Source organism: Mixophyes fleayi, chromosome 2 (genome assembly GCF_038048845.1).
Source record: "Mixophyes fleayi isolate aMixFle1 chromosome 2, aMixFle1.hap1, whole genome shotgun sequence".
NCBI classification, from domain to species: domain Eukaryota; kingdom Metazoa; phylum Chordata; class Amphibia; order Anura; family Limnodynastidae; genus Mixophyes; species Mixophyes fleayi.
Window position 1 is genome coordinate 23,377,143 of NC_134403.1, and position 19,020 is coordinate 23,396,162.

Consider the following 19,020-nt stretch of genomic DNA (forward strand, 5'->3'; position numbering starts at 1 on the left):
CCAGATTCGTGCAGAACAAGGGGAACAAAAATCAGCATACACAATTTTGGCTAACGATTCAATCCACAAATGCAATATTTAATAATAAGGCCTGGCCCTTCATTATTTTTTATATTTGCAGACTCCCTTTTGGCTGATGAAGAAACTTTTGATCTCTAACATTCCCAGAAATACATATAATGTAAAATATTCAAAAGTCACTTCAAAGTCCCGCCTTCTATCTCTGAAGGACCACGCCCTTAATTAGTGTCTCCCAAAAATCTGCTTGTTCCAGCTTCATTCACATCTTTAATCAAGAAAGTGAGGAAGAGAGTGAGGAAGAAAGGGGAGGACTTACCCTCAGCCAAATAGACTGCACAGTGGGACAGGGAAACATATAATGTCATTATTTTGTGGTAATTGAATTCAGGGCTGGCTTTTTGGCTTGAGGCCCGTGGTTTATTACAAGTTCCTCTGGTCCTCTCTCTCCCTCCTTTACTGATTCTCAATATCAGATCGGTCCATCTTTGTGGTCTACGGTGTCAGGGCTATGTGTGAATAGACAAAGATGACTAATGACACAGCAGGCACTGGAGAATCAATGGGGATGCAGTAAATTTTGGACCAATCAGGAGTGAGAAATGTGATTTTGCTAAGTTGACGCCATCTTGTTGCCTTATAGCCATTTTGTTCTGTTATAGCTTAAAGACAGATTAGGTGCACCTGTTTTGTAGGAGTAATTCATTATTTGCAAGACTATGCTTATAACCTTGGACATAGCAGATAGGAGATAAGCCAACCATCCCCTGGGGAGTATTCCTGTGTGATAATGAGAGAATGTAGTAACATCTGTGTAAAGGGAGCATGAGTGGTTAAAACCTTTTGGGGCATAGTTTTCTGCAATACGTGATTTTTGCTATATAGATACTTGTAGGACTTGTAACTAATAAAGCAGAGCTTATTGTACACTCAAACCATGCAGTGCATTTAATTGTCTCCAGCTGATGAGCTCATAACTGATAAACTGACACTTACAGATGAACAATGATATAGATTCGACAGGAGTCAACGGTCATGTGCCCATCACTGAAAAATAATTATGCTGTTATATTTTTAATTCATGTATTCACAAACATACAGGCACAGAACTAAACCTAAAAAATAAGCAAAATCACAATGCTTACCTGAAGGTAATCTCTACATGAATAGAAGTGTATCTTTTCATTACGAAAACACATTAAACTCATTTAAGTTTTATCAATTTGACAGTGGCTTACACATGGAAACCAGAGTATTGACTTTGCTAAGATCATTTTTACATGACCGTAATATTTTATGACATTCAGTCGAGAATAATTATTGGTCTTTTTTAATGTTTGCCAAATGTCAGAGTGAGAGAATAAAATTGCTTAAAAAAATACGTAATCACTTTATTTCTTTAGCCAACTCAGAGCGCCTGTTAATTATTGGTATTCCTGAATCAGGATTTGGAAAAGTTTCCAGATCCGGTTTTACTTTATTTGGGACCTAAAAGTATTGGTTGTATTTTATGGCTTCAGCAAACTTCATGGGTGTCCATTTTGTATTTCAAAAGTTTTAGAAGTATTATTTTCTGAGAATTTAGATGTACCTGGATCCACAGGATTATTGGTAATAGCCATTAACACCTGGGGCCTGATTCATTAAGGATCTTAACTGAAGAAACTTCTTATTTCAGTCCCCTGGACAAAACCATGTTACAATGCAAGGGGTGCAAATTAGCATTCTGTTTTGCACATAAGTTAAATACTGACAGTTTTCTCATGTAGCACACAAATATCAACTTTAAATTTCAGTGTACAGATAAGCTATCAAGTATTTGTGTGCTACATGAAAAAACAGGCAGTATTTAACTTATGTGCAAAACAGAATACTAATTTGCACCCCTTGCATTGTAACATGGTTTTGTCCAGGAGACTGAAATAAGAAGTTTGTTCAGTTAAGATCCTTAATGAATCAGGCCCCTAGTTTAGTGCACTTTGCTCCTAAAAGGAAGCACGCAGTCATTGAGCAAAATGTATACAGCCCCATATTTTACTGTGTATAAGGGGGCGTGGAATGGGTACCAAGGCATGACCGAGGTGGGTTGGAGTTGTGATTTGGTAGATTAAGGGGGTGGGAAATTGCTGAGGAGGATCAGGATTGCGTTGCATTTAGCAGCTATGAATCATTTTACAAAAGTATCCCATACTTGCCAACTATCCCTGAATGTCAGGGAGACTCCCTGAAATAGTGGTGATCTCCCTCACTCCCTGAAGAGTCTGGCATTCTCCCTGATGCTGAGCCAGTACAAAACATGGTTGGCTTCGCCATCTGTGGCATGATGACACAGTTCAGAAATTGTCCATGTATTGATGCCTATGGAGGTGGCCATTTTCATGGAGACCAAGATTTAATTATAGACTGACAGGTAAGACAACATGACTTCAGTAATGGAGACAGAAATGTAAAAGACACTTCAGTCTCTAGAGATCCATTAGCTGCTTTTCTTTAACGCATAGTTGCCTACTCTTCCGGAATGTTCGTGAAACTCCCGCATTTCTGGGAGAGCAGGGCAACCTTCCGGTTCTCGTCCCCGCAATAGATAAGTGTGGGGGGGCTTAATGACGCAAATATTGCGTCATCTTAGCCCCGCCCCCTGCTGTAATTGGCCACGATTGTGACAATCGTTTAGGGGGCGTAGACAAAATGATGTGATTTGTCAAGCTCCGCCCCCGCACGCTCACCTCCCCTGGGATCTCCCTGAAGCTAACGAGGAAAAGTTGGCAAGTATGAGGTATCCTGCTTTTCTGTTTCACGGAGTCCTACACAAAAATGATTTTGAGGTGATAATAGTGCGAGGCAGAAGATTGCACATGGAACTGAGAGCCCTGAAACATGTACTCATCTGAATCTGAAAAACATCAGCAGTAACAAACTAACCTGACAACATGAGCAAGAATTTCCTGCTGTTTCCAACCCGAAATGTTATCAAAATTCAGTTTCTTATTACTCTCTGTTGTTATTGGGGGTTTTATTTCCTGGTTTATGTCAATGCATTATTTATGTAGACATAACTGATACGCTTACGTCCTTGTACAGTACCTCTAAAGCTTTCTGTAAACTCTCTGGTCCGCAGGATGAAGAATGATTTTTCTCCCATAATTCTGCTACATGGTTCAATTTAGAGATCTTCTCTTCAGAGTTGATGTGGGAGTTGAGCAACGTGACTTCATAAAATTCTTGTATATCTGCCAGAAAAGAAATGCAAGATATTATTAGCTCCTATCACTACTATTATATATGTGTTGTTTAAATGAATTATGCAGATTTGGAAGCTGTTCTGAATAGGATGGGATGGAATGAACGTTCTGTGCAGTGTTTACATTCACATATACAAGTATTGCGGGGTCCTGGGATAGGGACCACCTACTTAGCAAATAGGGGCAAGAAATACTGAGGGTCCAAATTATAAATAACATTTCGACTTTCATCCTTTTTAAAATGCATCACCTTTCACCATCATCACCATTTATTTATATAGCGCCACTAATTCCGCAGCGCTGTACAGAGAACTCAGTCACATCAGTCCCTGCCCCATTAGGGCTTACAGTCTAAATTCCTTAACACACACACACACACACACACACAGACAGACAGAAACACAGACTAGGGTCAATTTGTAGCAGCCAATTAAACTACCAGTATGTTTTTTTTTGGAGTGTGGGAGGAAACCGGAGCACCCGGAGGAAACCCACGCAAACACAGGGAGAACATACAAACTCCACACAGATAAAGCCAGGGTTGGGAATTGAACTCATGACCCCAGTGCTGTAAGGCAGAAGTGCTAACCACTGAGCCACCGTGCTGCCCCTATCCTCCTCTGAGACCTTTTAAGCATAGGAGCACCCGAGAGGAACTTAGTCTTCCATGAAGGAGGACCCGATGTGGAAAGATGGATGCAGTGGACCTGCCAATCTGCTTCAACTCTCCTTATCCCTTCAAGTAGAATTGACAGGCCCAGCATTAATATTAAATTATATCAGTGACAGAATGACCCTGTGCAGAGGAGAAGGGGACGATACGGTGGTAGGCACCACAGCAGTCACGTATGTACATTAGTACCTCCTTTGTTGCTTATCTTCCTCAGTGGTTCTTCCTACTAACCAGGTACCGGAGAGGAATCTGCATGTTGAAAAGGACACATCTGAGACTGAATATGTCCATAAAGGGCTCGTCCAGACAAACCTTTTAGGACCACTTTCTGACATTGTTTTCCATTTACAATGAGACGCAAGAAAAGTGTCCTAAAAATACTGCAGGCACCAAGATACTGCAACCATGGTGTTTTGGGCAGACCAGTTGGTTTAAGCTGGGTACACACTACAGAATTTTTCACCAACTTTTTATGCTGATCGATATTACATCCGATCGATGTTCCGATCGCTCGGTCCATGGACTGCATACACACTAGCCTTGTTTTAGACGATAAAGGGAAGAGCGGACGTCCCGTTAGCTACTTTTTACAGCCATGTTGTCGTGAGCAATTACTGTAATTTCGTACTCACTGTTGTGGATCGGTCGGAAACTTATACACACTACACAACGGAGACGAGATTGGAACGAAAATATTTAACGGTACGTCCAACCAAATAAGGCAACAATCGTCCATTTGGGCAGACTTTCGACCATCGTGTCACCGCACACACTGACCCGACTTTTGAACAAGCAGTCGTATGTTGACTGTTTGAGCTGATTATTGGACAAAAACACTGTAGTGTGTACATAGCTTTAGATTGCTGAATGTATAAATAGCAGGTACACATATGCAGAATTTTACTGCAGCTCTGCTTCAGAATTTGGAACATTTTCTTTATTTTTTATTAAAGTTTCTGAACAAGCTATATAAGTGGTAGAATCGTAAAGGGTTGATACACCTTGAATTCTGTTAGTTTGCATCACACATAAAAAAATGCATTAATGCCATTTACTAACAGCAATATATTATTCTTTTAATTATTTTAAATTTATAAGGTGCTGCAAAAGGTCCTCAGTGCTGTACATGAAATTTACAGTAGTAAACAATACACTGACAGCAACAATCCATAATACATTATTAAAGTAAACAATTATACAGCTTACACACACATAACTTGGTCATGCAGATTGAGTTATTTACAGGACAGTGAGTGAGAGTGATGGTAATCTCCAATGTGAAGTAGAACTCAGGAGAGCCGACCTCGAGGTACAGAGAGTGATAGAATAGTAGACCGAGAACACGAGGAGGCGAGAGCTTATATTCTAAAGAGAAAGGGAAGGTACGAACAGGGTGGCATCGAGTGGGGGAGTGCAGGTGATAGGAGATACAAAGAGTTGGGAGGAGGCTGATTAGCTTGAATAAATATATTAGTTTTAAGCACACACTTGAAGCCTTGGAGAATAGAGGCCCTTCTTATAGGGCATGTAAGACCATTCCATGGGCGGGGAGCAGCCCAGGCGAACGCCTGGTGGCGGGAGTGGGAAGAGGTAATCAGTGTGGTTGTGTGATTGGTAAAGCAGAGGGGGAGGGAAGATGTGTGGGTAGAGGTGAGGTTGGAGATTAGGGGGCGAGATTGGCTGACGGCTCTGTAGAGACCAATGGGAGAGAAAAATTATTATTATTATTATTATTATTATCTTTGACTTATAAGGCGCCACAAAGGGTCTGCAGCGCCGTACATGACATATACAGAAAATAGAGAACCAAGACACAACATGATACACAAATATATACAAACACAGGTGACAGGGTAAAGCAAATCAGATTATATCTGACAGATAGTGAAAGGGATGGTAGAAATCAGCGAGAAGAAGGCCAAGGCTCAAGAAAACAGGGAAAACAGGGCTAGGGAAGCAGGCCAAGAGGTACAGTGGGTGAAGGAACAGTCGAAGGTGCACACAAGGAAAGAGGGCCCTGCTCATGAGAGCTAACATCCTAAAGGGAAGGGGGAGACACAAATAGGGTGGTACTAACTGAAGGAGAAAGAGAGTTAGGAGGAGGACTGATAGACTTGAATAAAGAAATGAGTGTTAAGGGCACACTTGAAGCCTTTAAGAGTAGATGCTAACCTGATGAAACATGGAAGATCGTTCCACAGCTGGGAAGCAGCCCGGACAAAGTCCTGAAGACGAGAGTGAGAGGAGGTGATCAGTGAAGTAGTGAGACAGCGGTCACAGGCAGAGCGGAGGGGGCGGGTAGGAGTGTAGGTAGAGATGAGATTGGAGATGTAGGGAGGGGAAGATTGACTAAGAGCTTTAAAGGTGAGGGTGAGGAGTTTAAATTTAATTCTGTAGGGTATGGGGAGCCAATGTAGTGACTGTTGGAGGGAGACTGGAGAGACAGAGCGACGGGAGAGAAAAATGAGGCGAGCAGCAGCATTGAGGATACACTTAAGAGGGTCAAGGCGAGAATCAGGTAGGCCAGAGAGAGGGGGTTACAGAATAAGGTGGGCATTGAGAATAAAAATATGTAGGGTATTTTTTGCAGGATTTAGGGCTTCTCCCTATTTACCACAGCAACCGGCCGGTAGCCAGCGCTGGGGCCTTCAGCTTCCCTGGTGACAATTTCTTAATAAATTGGCCAGTAAAAGATATTTGCAGTAATAGAAACCATATTTAACAGGGGAAGGGGGGTTAATAATCAGACCCTTATTGAGAGTCTGAGTGCGTTCTTAACATCTTGGTGCCACTATCTGTTCCTGACTCTCTGGTATTGCACCTGGTTTGTTTTATTACCCGCACTGAGCTCTGAATCTCTGGACTGGCTGATTCTGCGACTCCTGTCTATGCTCTCACTAATCTACATCTTCCGTGTTATTGCTGAAAGTTCTGTCTGCTGCTCCTGAAATCAGCGACAAGTTCCATCCTCCCGCTGCGGGACAATTACTCTGCAGGAACTTTGTTCAGTGTGTTTTCCAACAGAGCATTTTGGATGCATTGTTACAAGATCTGTGTGTTGCTGCTGAAATCGGCTACAATTTACATTCTCCCGCTGCTAGACAATAACTCTGAAGTGGGAGGAAGCGTTGTAATAAGGTTAGGCTTCGATTACGTGTGGAACCTGAGCTGCTAATATAACAAGTCTTCCTTATACCGCAGTGTCTGAAATTATGTTGTACTCACTACTTATTCCAATCTTATCAGCCTGTGTCCTGTCACTCCTATTACTCTGCTCAGCATTGCTTTTTAATGCCAGGGGCTAGCTGGAAAATTGTAGCACGGGGGGCAAGATGGCTCAGCAGACTATTAGGAACATTTTAAAAGGAAAAATATGCAGGTAGCCCAATGACCCAGCCCAAGGTAGCCAAAAATTAGACAAGCCCCAGGGTGGTAAATATCCCCCTGCACCCCAGCCCATCCAGCCCCTGACTGTATCAATCATGAGTTATATATGATCTTGTTCTGCATGTGTTTGCAGTCTCTATGCCCATCCCTGATATTACAAACCTTAACATTTCCCAAGTTTATTTCATACTGTTTTATCTTTTGTTTGTGTTCAGAACACATCTTTCCTAGTGGTGCTGGCCAATCCAGCTTATAAGTATGATGGCAGTGATGGTTTGAGTCATAGGCAGCTCTAAACTGAGCGTGTTGAGCAGTGTGAGGGTTTATCGTTTTGTGTACCCATTTGAATAGATGCGGGAGATGCCAGGGTGGAACTAGGTGAGGATATAAAACGGCTGCTGGTGCACTACTGGTCTGAGTGGGCACTGGGTGCCAGGGCAGTCAGGTACCAGCAGTTCTACAAGCGTCAACATGGTTCAGCAGTCATAGGTACATACAACAATATACTATTATTAAATATACTTTAAGGTGACCATGGCATTCTGGTGCACAATGTAAAATTGATTTACCTTCACTTGAATTTTACTTATTAACCAACACACACCACCAGGGGTGTGGAAGTAACCCTTATGCTTTCAGCATGTGGCTATTTTTTCCTAAGCATATTGTTTTGCAGCCCGATTCGCCTAATTCAACCCTGTGCTGACTGGCCTGGGGTTAGTTGTTACTATGGTACTATGGCACCCCACACTGCTGGTTTCCATGCAGGAGCTGGCTGGGCTGGGCGGTAGGGGGATATACACCCCCAGGCCGGTACTATAGTGGGCTACCTTGGGCTGGGTCACTGGGTTACATACATTTATTTTTCTAAGCACTTTGTTTTGCGGCCCAATTCCCCTGTGCTAACTGGCCTGGGGCTGGTTGGTACCACGGCAGGGGACCCCACACTGGTGCCACCGGCCTTGGCTGGCATTGCCTAGAGCTGCTGTGCAGTGCTAGTACTAGTTTGCCAATTTTTTGAGGTGGGACACATTTTTTCTCTAGATTCTGTCAGGTTCCCCGCGACTGTAATGTATGCTCATTAGTGACCGCGTCCTGTCTATAAATGCCTAGTTCTGAGTACACAATCTGTGCTCAAACATATCAATAGTGCTTTAGCATTACTGCTGTTTTGAACAAAGATTGCAAATACTGGTGCTGCAATGCTGCAGGAATGATATTTATTAATGTGTTTGAGAGCCAGTATAAGGGTTGATGTGTTTAGAGCTATATAATTTTTTTAATTCGTTAATACTTTAGGAGCAGCAGCAATGAATAAACTGCAGATGCAGGCGCATATGGAGGGAAAATGTGCACAGGTCACAAGTAATCATGCTGACAATTAGGTGATCTGCCCTCATGTTATTTTGGAAACTCTGGAAACCTTTTGCTTCTGATAAGCCTTAGGACAGCAATACCAGAGCTGGCTATATTTTTGACTGTGTTACATTTCTGTGCGTGTGGGTCATTCCAGACCACAGTAGCTGTGGCAGCAGGGATGTCACAGCCTGTTCATTGTTAGGTATTAAAGCAGGTGATAAATGATTTTTGCCAGGCACTAAGCAATTTATTATTTTATACAATTGGTAATTTTCCACATGTCATTGCTCAGATTCTATAAAGAGCACTTGGCACAAAATTACTCCTTATTTGGGATTAGATCTTTCCCATCTGATAATGGTGCTGCAATGGGAAGAGTGATATAAAAGACCCCACTAACAGCTGCCATACGCAGTTCCAGAACACATACGAGAAATATGTAGTTAATAGTTTCACATTATAAAGATGATTCAGTGTTTGCAATGTATGCCATGATGATATGTTTTAATTACATATTAGTGATCCCCATGCTAAAAACATTTCATCAAATCAATTTCTTTGAATCTAATGTATATAATGAATGTTACTGCTGCTGTATTATGGAGGGAGAGCTAATTTGGATCATATGTTAAATTGCCATCTGGCCAACCTATGTAGATCTGCTAGGGGTGCAAATGCAAAACATTTTATGGCTATGTAAGGCACATAATTTATGTTTTTTCGAGCTGCACAAAAATACTGGGACACTCTATTTTTACACTTTGATTTACAAGTATATTACATAGCAACCCCATCCCGATTTTAAATCAAGATGCAAATTACTTCCAGAGGGATTAAGTCCACTTGACATGCCCTCCTGGCCCACTGGCGTGCTTCTAATATTCTGTTAATATTGTGACAAGATTGGCCTGACAGACCTCATCGCTCAACCTGAAACATTCGAACTGGAGTATATATTTATGGACCCTTATGTTTGCTATTTGTACCCTTTCTTTGGATATGAACCAGACATAAACCCCACTTGATTCTTAAAAGTTGCTAGGTGGGTTTTCGTTTCTCCTTTGGAGTACAAAATGGTGTAAGGGACACTTCATGGCATTCATCCCCCTCTTCAACAAACAGGAAGTTAGTAGTTTTTCAACATCACAAATGCTTGTAATGGGTTAAAAGAAGGAGTTGGTCTTCATCAACAGAAACTAAGAATCTCATTAACCAATTCAAACCAAAAAAAATTCCCACCGGATTTTAATAGACCACCAGCTCAGCACAGGAGAACTGCACGTGGAGAGAATCCTGGTCCTGGCCATCATCATCCCACTAACACCTCCCAGCCACTCCCGGCATCTCCCTGCAGGGTTGGATAACCCTGCAGGGAGAGATTCCCAGCGTGAGAAATGGTCGGGACCATCAAATAAGAAGAGGATCGCTGCAACCGCTGGATTAGGAGAGTGTTTTTGGAAGGATACAGTGGATCTGAAAGGATTTGTTGCTCCGGCAAAATCTTCAGTACCCCCAAGTGGACGACAACTTGTTCCGGGAACAGCATAACACCACTGGGTTCATGTAAAGACTGTTCATCTTTACTATGGGTTTTTGTGACTTTAAAGCACTAGAGATCTTAAGGAGTGTTGTTTGGAGTGTGGTGAGCACTTGTGGATTTAAAGTATATATATTTTTCAGTGCCTATTGTTTGCATTAGATGTTCATATTTTGTAATAAATATACTATTGTATCCATCTTCTCTTTTTGACTGTGTGATCCTGAACCGCTAGATACTCTAGACTTCTCTCTGGGTTCCTACCCTAACGTCCTAGTATCATCAAACTATCTCCTTAAACCTCCATTTAAACCTCCATTTGTAATCATGCCACTGCTTCCTAATTTCATTAAAACGTCTTATGGTTGGAGCAATTTCTTTGATTTTTGCCTACATTTCTGTTATAACACCTGTAGTCATCCTGTGATATTTGTTGCTCATCTCAAGTAAGTTCAGTACATCTTCCTTGCTGAAATGATGCTGCCTTTTTGCTGCAACTTGTGTAGTACTACTGGTGCCTGGTTGTTGTGCAGAATTAAGCATTTTTTTGAATACCTTGTATCTGAGCACGTGCCTGTGACCTTCAGTGTGTAACAACTGCATATTCACCTCTGTGGGCTTCCACGCCGTATTGATGAAGCAGCAGCTTGTGTGGGCATGCCCTCACAGACATTTAATAAAAAATGTAAATTAAACCTCAAAGTCCAACCTCATCATCATCATTATCACCATTTATTTATATAGTGCCTCTGATTCTGCAGCGCTGTACAGAGAACTCATTCACATCTGCCGAGAGAGAGAGAGAGAGAGAGAGAGAGAGAGAGAGAGAGAGAGAGAGAGAGAGACCTGGGTTAATTTTTGATAGCAGCCAATTAACCTACTAGTATGTTTTTGCAGTGTGGGAGGAAACCGGAGCACCCGGAGGAAACCCACGCAAACACAGGGAGAACATACTAACTCCACACATGGTTGGGAATTGAACTCATGACCCCAGTGCTGTGAGGCAGAAGTGCTAACCACTGAGCCACCATGATGCCCCAACCTCCGACCACTTCAGAACCCACCTTTTATTAAATTAAACTTTTCTATTTTTATTCTAAAATGCTGCTTGGATTAGACTCATTTATATGAGTGTTGGGCCACCAGAACTGTTTTTATTACACACCTGACTTTTATTGTCTGCTGTTTATTACACAGATGGGGGTTTATCTTGATATCATCTCCTCCACCACAGCGCAACATTAAAGTACAAAACTGATCCCATTAAAAGTATTGGTCGAATACCGAAGGCCGGCCAATATCCATGCTCCTCGCCCAACACTGCCATCTTCCTCCGTATACCCAGGCCACTTTAGCGTAAAACTAGTTGCGCTTACGCAAATGGAGACACACGACTGTACCGATGCTTATATTGCGCTCAATCGTTTTGTGTTTCATAATTGTCCTCCTGTGTTTAGAAGAGAGAAAATTACACATTCGGGGCACAATTAAAACTATTCAAAACACATTTTAAAATAATAATGTGATTGTCATTTTCATTTAACTTAACATTTCGTTCTGTTTGTATAAAGCGCACAATGGGCTAGATTTACTAAGCTGCGTGTTTGAAAAAGTGGGGATGTTGCCTATAGCAACCAATCAGATTCTAGCTATCATTTTGTAGAAGGTACTAAATAAATGAAAGCTAAAATCTGATTGGTTGCTATAGGCAACATCCCCACATTTTCAAACCCGCAGCTTAGTAAATCTAGCCCAATGTGTTTTGCTGTTACTGTAATAGACAATGTTGTACTGTGTTTGGATAAGAAAAGATCAGCTTAGCAGTGGCATACCTCTAAAGGAGCATCAAGCATCAGAGTCTCTGTACAACTCTCCATTTTAATATGCAGATCGCACGTTTTCCTGGCAGACAGGCATAAAGCAGACTTCACACTGCTGCATATTGATGCCAGTGACCAGCATTCTACAGCATGCAAAATAATAATCGCAACAAGTAAATTGAATATTCATTATCCACACGCATATGGCCATTTACTAACTGCAAGATACACATCATGAAGCAGACTTGATTTTGCACAAATGCATGTGTATTTGTGTACATTGTGCCTACAACAAGTGCACGCCTAATTCCTGTTGTTGCCAAGAGCCTATCTGCAAATAATTTGCCCAACCGCTGCAAGATTGCAACCCCCGATGGGAATACGTGTGCTGACAAAAGAGTGCGGAAGTCTATCATCAGTTTTTAGACCCCTCAATTCCAACTTAACAAGTGCTGCTCATTGTAACTTTTACGCCTCTTGTTTCAGCTGTGCCCTCTCCCACTTAGAATGTAAGCTCTCCAATGAGCAGGGTCCTTCATACCCTTTGTTTTCATGGCTATGCAGCAGTATTCCCAAGGCGCCTGTTAGTATGTTGTATGTAGATAACAGAAAGGGGGAACAAAGTTATCAAGAGCAAAAATTGGTATAATGGTAGTATGTATATACAATACAAAATAGTAGGTAAATCGAAAAATACTAACAGGTGCCTTGGGAATACTGCTGCATAGCCACAATTGGAAGGGTCGGAGCCCCCCACCCCCCACTTTTTCCAGATCTAGGCAGTCACCTTACACACACCTCTGCTCTCCTTTGTTTTCATGTCTGCGTTTATTTTGTCTACCTTGTATGTCCCTGTTTTATGTATACTTGCCAACTTTTCCTCGTTGGCTTCGGGGAGATCCCATGGGAGGTGGGTGTGCAGGTCCCCGCCACTTACCTATTGTGGGTGCAAGAAGCGGGTGGTTGCCCTGCTCTCCCGGGAGGTCTCCCAGAAATGTGGGAGTCTCCCTGACATTACGGGACAGCAGGCAACTATGCGTTAAAGAAAAGCAGCTAATGAATCTCTAGAGACTGAAGTGTCCTTTACATTTCTGTCTCCATTACTGAAGTCATGTTGTCTTACCTGTCAGCTATTGGTTAAATCTTGGTCTCCATGAAAATGGCCACCTCCATAGGCATCAATACATGGACATAGGACACAATTTCTGAACTGTGTCATCATGCCAAAGATGTACCACGTCTTGTACTGGCTCAGCATCAGGGAGAATGCCAGACTCTTCAGGGAGTGAGGGAGATCACCCCTATTTCAGGGAGTCTCCCTGACATTCAGGGAGAGTTGGCAAGTATGCTTTTTATGTATTTCCTGCTTTCCCTACTGTCCGGCACCGCGGAGCACTTTGGCGCCTTACAAATGTACAATAATAATAATAATATTCCATTTATGGCTTAATTAAGTTTTGAGAGGAAGATGACTTCCAGACTGTCCTTATTTGTTGTGTCAAATTTGTTCATCTGACAAGAACCAGCAGCTGTCCACACTTGTCAGTTCCAGACCTTGATGTGTGGCAGATGGTAAAGAGGCTTGGGTCAGGTGTTTGCAGAGGATGGCAATACCCCCACTCCATCTAATATCAATACTAGGTATCGGAGGCGGAATTAGCGAGCTGTGCGCCCCTGCTGCACCAATGTTAGTCCCCCCACCGCTATCAGAGGTATCTGTTAGATAAACTTTGAGATTTTTTTTTGTACATTGAAGCAAAAAAATCAACTTAAATATCTTTGGAACACAAAGGAGGAGATGTATCGAGCTGTGGTTTGTGAAATAATAAGTGTTGCCCCGTCATAATTATTGCCCCATTAGCAGTCAAATAATATTGCCCCTTTAATTTCATTATAACATAATATTGCCACCTTAACTTCATTCTAAATTAATTTTGTCTCCATAAGTTCATTATGAATTTATTATGCCCCCTTAGTCAATAAATAATGCTTGCCCCATAAATCGTAAGTTAAAGGTGCATCCTGCTATGTTACGAATGGCAAGATGGCTCAAACAGCGTACTCTTGTGCTATAGCCTATCAAGAGCAAGTCTAGGAAAAAACTGCCTATTTCATGCATTTTTCTGGCGATTTCGACCAAAGCACCAGCGGTTTAGGCGTTGTTAAATCACCACACACCGCCAGCGATTTGCACTTTGACCCATCAAACCGTTGGACAATATATTTCAAAGCCGAAGATTAATACATTCCTCCCCCCCAAAAATCTTGTTTTTGCATTTGGGTGTTGGGTGAGGAACATTTCTGCATTACTGCCATTTTCTGGAGTTGGGACACTTTGATAAGAGACACCTTGCTGCATCATGATAGGAGCATTGGGCAGCACGGTGGCTAAGTGGTTAGCACTTCAGCCTCACAGCACTGGGATCATGAGTTCAATTTCCGACCATGGCCTTATGGAGTTTGTATGTTCTCCCCGTGTTTGCGTGGGTTTCCTCCGGGTGCTCCGGTTTCCTCCCACACTCCTAAAACATACTGGTAGGTTAATTGGCTGCTATCAAAATTGACCCTAGGCTGTCTGTGTGTGTGTGTGTTAGGGAATTTAGACTGTAAGCTCCAATGGGGCAGGGACTGATGTGAGTTCTCTGTACAGCACTGCGGAATTAGTGGCGCTATATAAATAAATGGTGATGATGGTGAGGAGCATGTTCAGATCAACAATGACAGTCCCACCCATCTCCCCCCAAAACCAATGCATGGTGCTTGCTGTGATTGAGACACCCCAACATTCCCAGCAGCAGCGCAAAAGTCCTGGCATGTCAGGATGGCAGATCAACCCCCCAGAATCAGGACAGATGAGAGGTGTGATCAGTATTCCAAACTCTAAACAGTAGAACTTACACACAGCACGTCTACAAAGTCTGCTGACACACAAAGGGGGTTATGTTCAGCTGTACGCAAATTGCCTTTTCGGAGCTTAATACGCTAAATACGCTTTTCTGAAACTAGTGGTTTGTGCACATGCTCGGAAATAAAAAGAAAAAACGCATTATAATATGCAATTTGCCCACAGCACATTGATTACAATATATTGCTAACAGGGTAGTTTAGTTATTCATCCGATTCACTGACGTGGGACGTGAGAGAGACTTTCACACATATATGGGGTGTGATAAGCACACTCCGAATGATGCAGATTATTAATATACAAATGAACCCAAAAAAATATGTTAATACAAACGCCAGATATAAAAACATAATAAATGCATGTCAAAAAGCTGGAAAATACAACTAAACATAAATATCTACTTAGAGTGGCAGACGTCCTATATTTTAAATGTACGTGCATGTATTCTTTTGGATGTACATTAATTGTTGCGTGTTCTCCTTAAGCCGTTATATGCTTAGGTGTCCTACAGGGTAATCTGTGTTTGCTTTGATTACGACCAGGTAATGATAGATGCTAATTGTTAGCAAAAATACATTTATCTCTGTGTGCTGATCTCTCCACTGTACAATTCAACCAAGTCAATACAAGTCTCTTTATCATGCAAGATAAGTAATTGAAATCCCCATAGTAAAACTTTTAATTAAGCGCATGGCAGTTAACAATACAGAAGAGAGTTTGTTGCATTTCAATATGGTCACCGAAAGAAAAACAAGTACATCTCATCATTAACACATAAAGGTTAGTTTCCAAAACTGCAAATGCAATTGTGCCGTTTTGTGAAGTCATGTGACTCTTTTTAGAGGAAGAGCATGAATCTTCGCACCAAGATGACGGCTCAGCAGGGGTGTGAAGAACTTCATATCTTCTGATAGGCAGAGGTAGGAAGAGGTGGGCGGAGCTGAACGCTAAGCACGTGACTGCCCCTCACTTCTAAGTACGCCCCAGGTTGTGTGGCCACGCCCCCACCATAACATGGCCACTCGCCCATCCCACTGCCAGAGAGACAAATGTTGTATGCTACGGCTGCCCCTGAGTACCTAACCATAACCTGAGTCATGTGTTATGGATCTTCTCCTGTGTGTTCTTGAAGGTCACAACAAATTGGCCATGCTTAAATATGTTCTCCCTTATCCGAAAACCCCTCACCCATGTCATGGGACCCAACTGTTACCTTAAACCCTTGGCAGCTAAGGGCGAGTGGAATTCACCCTCTACATGCTGAGTAATACTGTGAAAACCTGCAGTAAAGACGCTACAAGAAAAATATCCACTGTAATTGGTGGGGTTTCTTGTAGTGCTGCAGCATTAAACTTGCACGTGCACACACAATCCCCCTAGGGAATAGGCAACAAGCTGTGAAAATGCCAAGAATAAGATAAAGCAATCTCCCTCTCCCTACCTCAGAAAAAACTTAGGTGTACCATCCTTTGGAAGGGAAAGGACCCCCCCTTTCAAATGAGGGTTCCTCTCTTTAATAAATTCCTGCTGACCGTTTGCAATAACATAGATATATGCCTTAAAAAAGGGCTTCTTTGAAAAATGAAGTCTCCGGTTTCAAACTAGGTTGCCCCATTTCTATTCCTACTCTGATGATCAATCATGATCAACAAACAAAAAAAAAAATCTACAAGATTTATGTAATACAAGGGATGGAAACCAAATTTCTGTCCTCTATTTCTAAAAGCAAGGAGTCCCCACTTTCATAAAAGGGAGCCCCTTTTTATCTGTTGATTCGTGGAGATCAGTCAAAGAAACACACATTTAGGTACATGAAACGCGGGGGTTTCAGTCTTGTCAGGAGACCCTCTTTTAAAACTGTGCACTCTAGTCATGTAAGTTTCCTAAATAATATGTCTTCCTCAAAATAAATAAATAAATTTACACAATAGTGGTAGCATAAGGTGTTCCAGGAGTACAAAAATTCCCCATACAGAGGAGGAACCATTCTTACCGGGAGACCTGCAGCTATTCACAAAGGTATGACAATCCACTTTTATCAAGTTTGCCCAACTTTTTTTTCTAAATAAATGAATCATAAATAATAAATGATGTTATTTTCCGCTTGGGTTATAAAGTCTTGAGTTGTGAAAAAACCAATGGTAGTTTCTGAGAAGATGATTTGTGTGGTTAATGCACAGAACAATTACTGATATTACTGTTGCTGTGATGAACCCAAAAGTGCCAAAGTCGGCTGAGCACAGGGGTGAAGAAACGCCTTAGCAACAAAGGGATGGAACTGCGGGCCCCTGAACATGACTGCAGATGTCAGGAGCCCAGGAGAACTTATCAGAAAGCCTGCCGGGGAAGGTGGGCATGCAGGGGGCGGGGTTCAGAAAATCGCATCATTTCGGCCACGCCCCGTGACGTAATGACGCAAAATGCGCCATTTTACAGCGGAGGCGGGGCCAAACACCGCGATTCCTGGTGAATCGCGGCATTTTGGACCTAGTGGGCCGTGAAGTGGGCAGATCTGGGAGATTGCCACACTCTCCCGGGAGTCCGTGAGACTCTCGCGAAATGCGGGAGTCTCCCAGACATTCCGGGAGAGTTGGCAAGTATGAGATTTGTGGGTGGTGCCAAGAAAAGGTCCCGCGTCACTAACTGTGGCGATGGGTCCAACTACCATTCTGCCTGTTTGAATCACAGGAGGGTTAGTAAAATACAGGACAGCAGCTTGCAGTTAATTAGAAGTTGCAGTGATTCAGCGAATACAGTGAGAACTAAATTACAGGTTACTCATACTTTCTTCTGGGAGATCCCACAAGCGAGGTTTAGGGTCAAGTGAGTTGTGGCATGGTTCCGGGAATCAAGTAATTTTGTCCCCGCCCCGCGACGCAATGCCACAATCGTGGCATCGTAAAATGTGTCATTGAGGCCCCCGTCCCGCCAGTGGCGGATCCAGGGGGGGGAGGGGGCGATCGGGGCGATCGCCCCCCCCTAGCAGACACTTGCTGCCGACGGCTGCACACTATGTGCAGGTCCGTCCAGCCGTGACAGGCAGGGACAGTGTGCTGCCCGGCTGCTCTGACTGTGTTTAAAACACAATCAGAGCAGCCGGGCAGCACACTGTCCCTGCCTGTCACGGCTGGATGGACCTGCACATAGTGTGCAGCCGTCGGCAGACTAAGATGCTAGAAAGGGGCAGGGCCTAAATCGCCCCCCCCCCCCCCTAAATCGCCCCGGGTACACCAGTTTTCTAGATCCGCCCCTGCGTCCCGCCCACTTCACTAGAAAGTAGGAGGATGGAACGATCCTTCAGAACTCTGGGAGAACTACCCAAATTCTAGAATCTCCCGGACAATCTGACAAACTAGGCATCTATGAGTTTACCAAATCACCAGATTTAATGTTAAACACAGTAACCGCCATCTAATACCAGATATTAGGCTTTGTGTGACATCCTTTATTAAAGAGCTAAGGGCTAGTAGACCCACAAACTAGAATGTCTATATTAGGAAAGATATTTACTATATAGTTCCTGATGGCTACTCTGCCAGCTTGGGTGATATTTATTCCTGTGTATCTCCCACATATAAGTACCTTTCTCATCATTTGCTAGCTGCAGTTTTAGAATGTGTATGTATAAAGGCCTGACTGGATCCTGCTAGCATTGTAATAGAACGCGGATCAATAATTCTTTATCCTGCTGGTTTTTAAAAAGTACAAAGACTTTACCCTGAAAATAAACCATCAGAGGAACCAGCTGATAAAACGTGGCAGACACGGGTGAGGATGGATTATAAAATCAATCTGTGAATGCAGCAGACACAAAAAAACTGTGAACAAGATGAAAAATGAACCCATTGAAGCAAAAGACAGATATTGTAATTATGTAATTCATAACAATAGCGGAAGTAACTAAGAGAGACGTTTTCTTTTATGTCATTACCCAGGTTATGCATTTCTTCTAAATATATTATTATCCTTTAACTCAGCATGCACTGCGTACATTTAAAAGAATTGTATATACATTATGCTTAAATTGTCCTTAATATTCTATCCCCTGTAGAAGAGACAACACTGAATATTAAAGTAGC

General features: G+C 42.5%; 1 protein-coding gene across 2 annotated transcripts in view; it reads right to left on the bottom strand.

The window, feature by feature from the left end:
• DLG2 (discs large MAGUK scaffold protein 2) overlaps window positions 1-19,020 on the bottom strand; it is a 1,188,444-nt gene that overhangs the window by 1,062,564 nt on the left and 106,860 nt on the right. For both annotated transcript variants that reach the window (XM_075198643.1, XM_075198642.1), the window contains exon 3: window positions 3,103-3,248. In XM_075198643.1, the coding sequence (XP_075054744.1) occupies window positions 3,103-3,248 (146 nt within the window). The remainder of the gene's footprint in view (window positions 1-3,102; window positions 3,249-19,020) is intronic.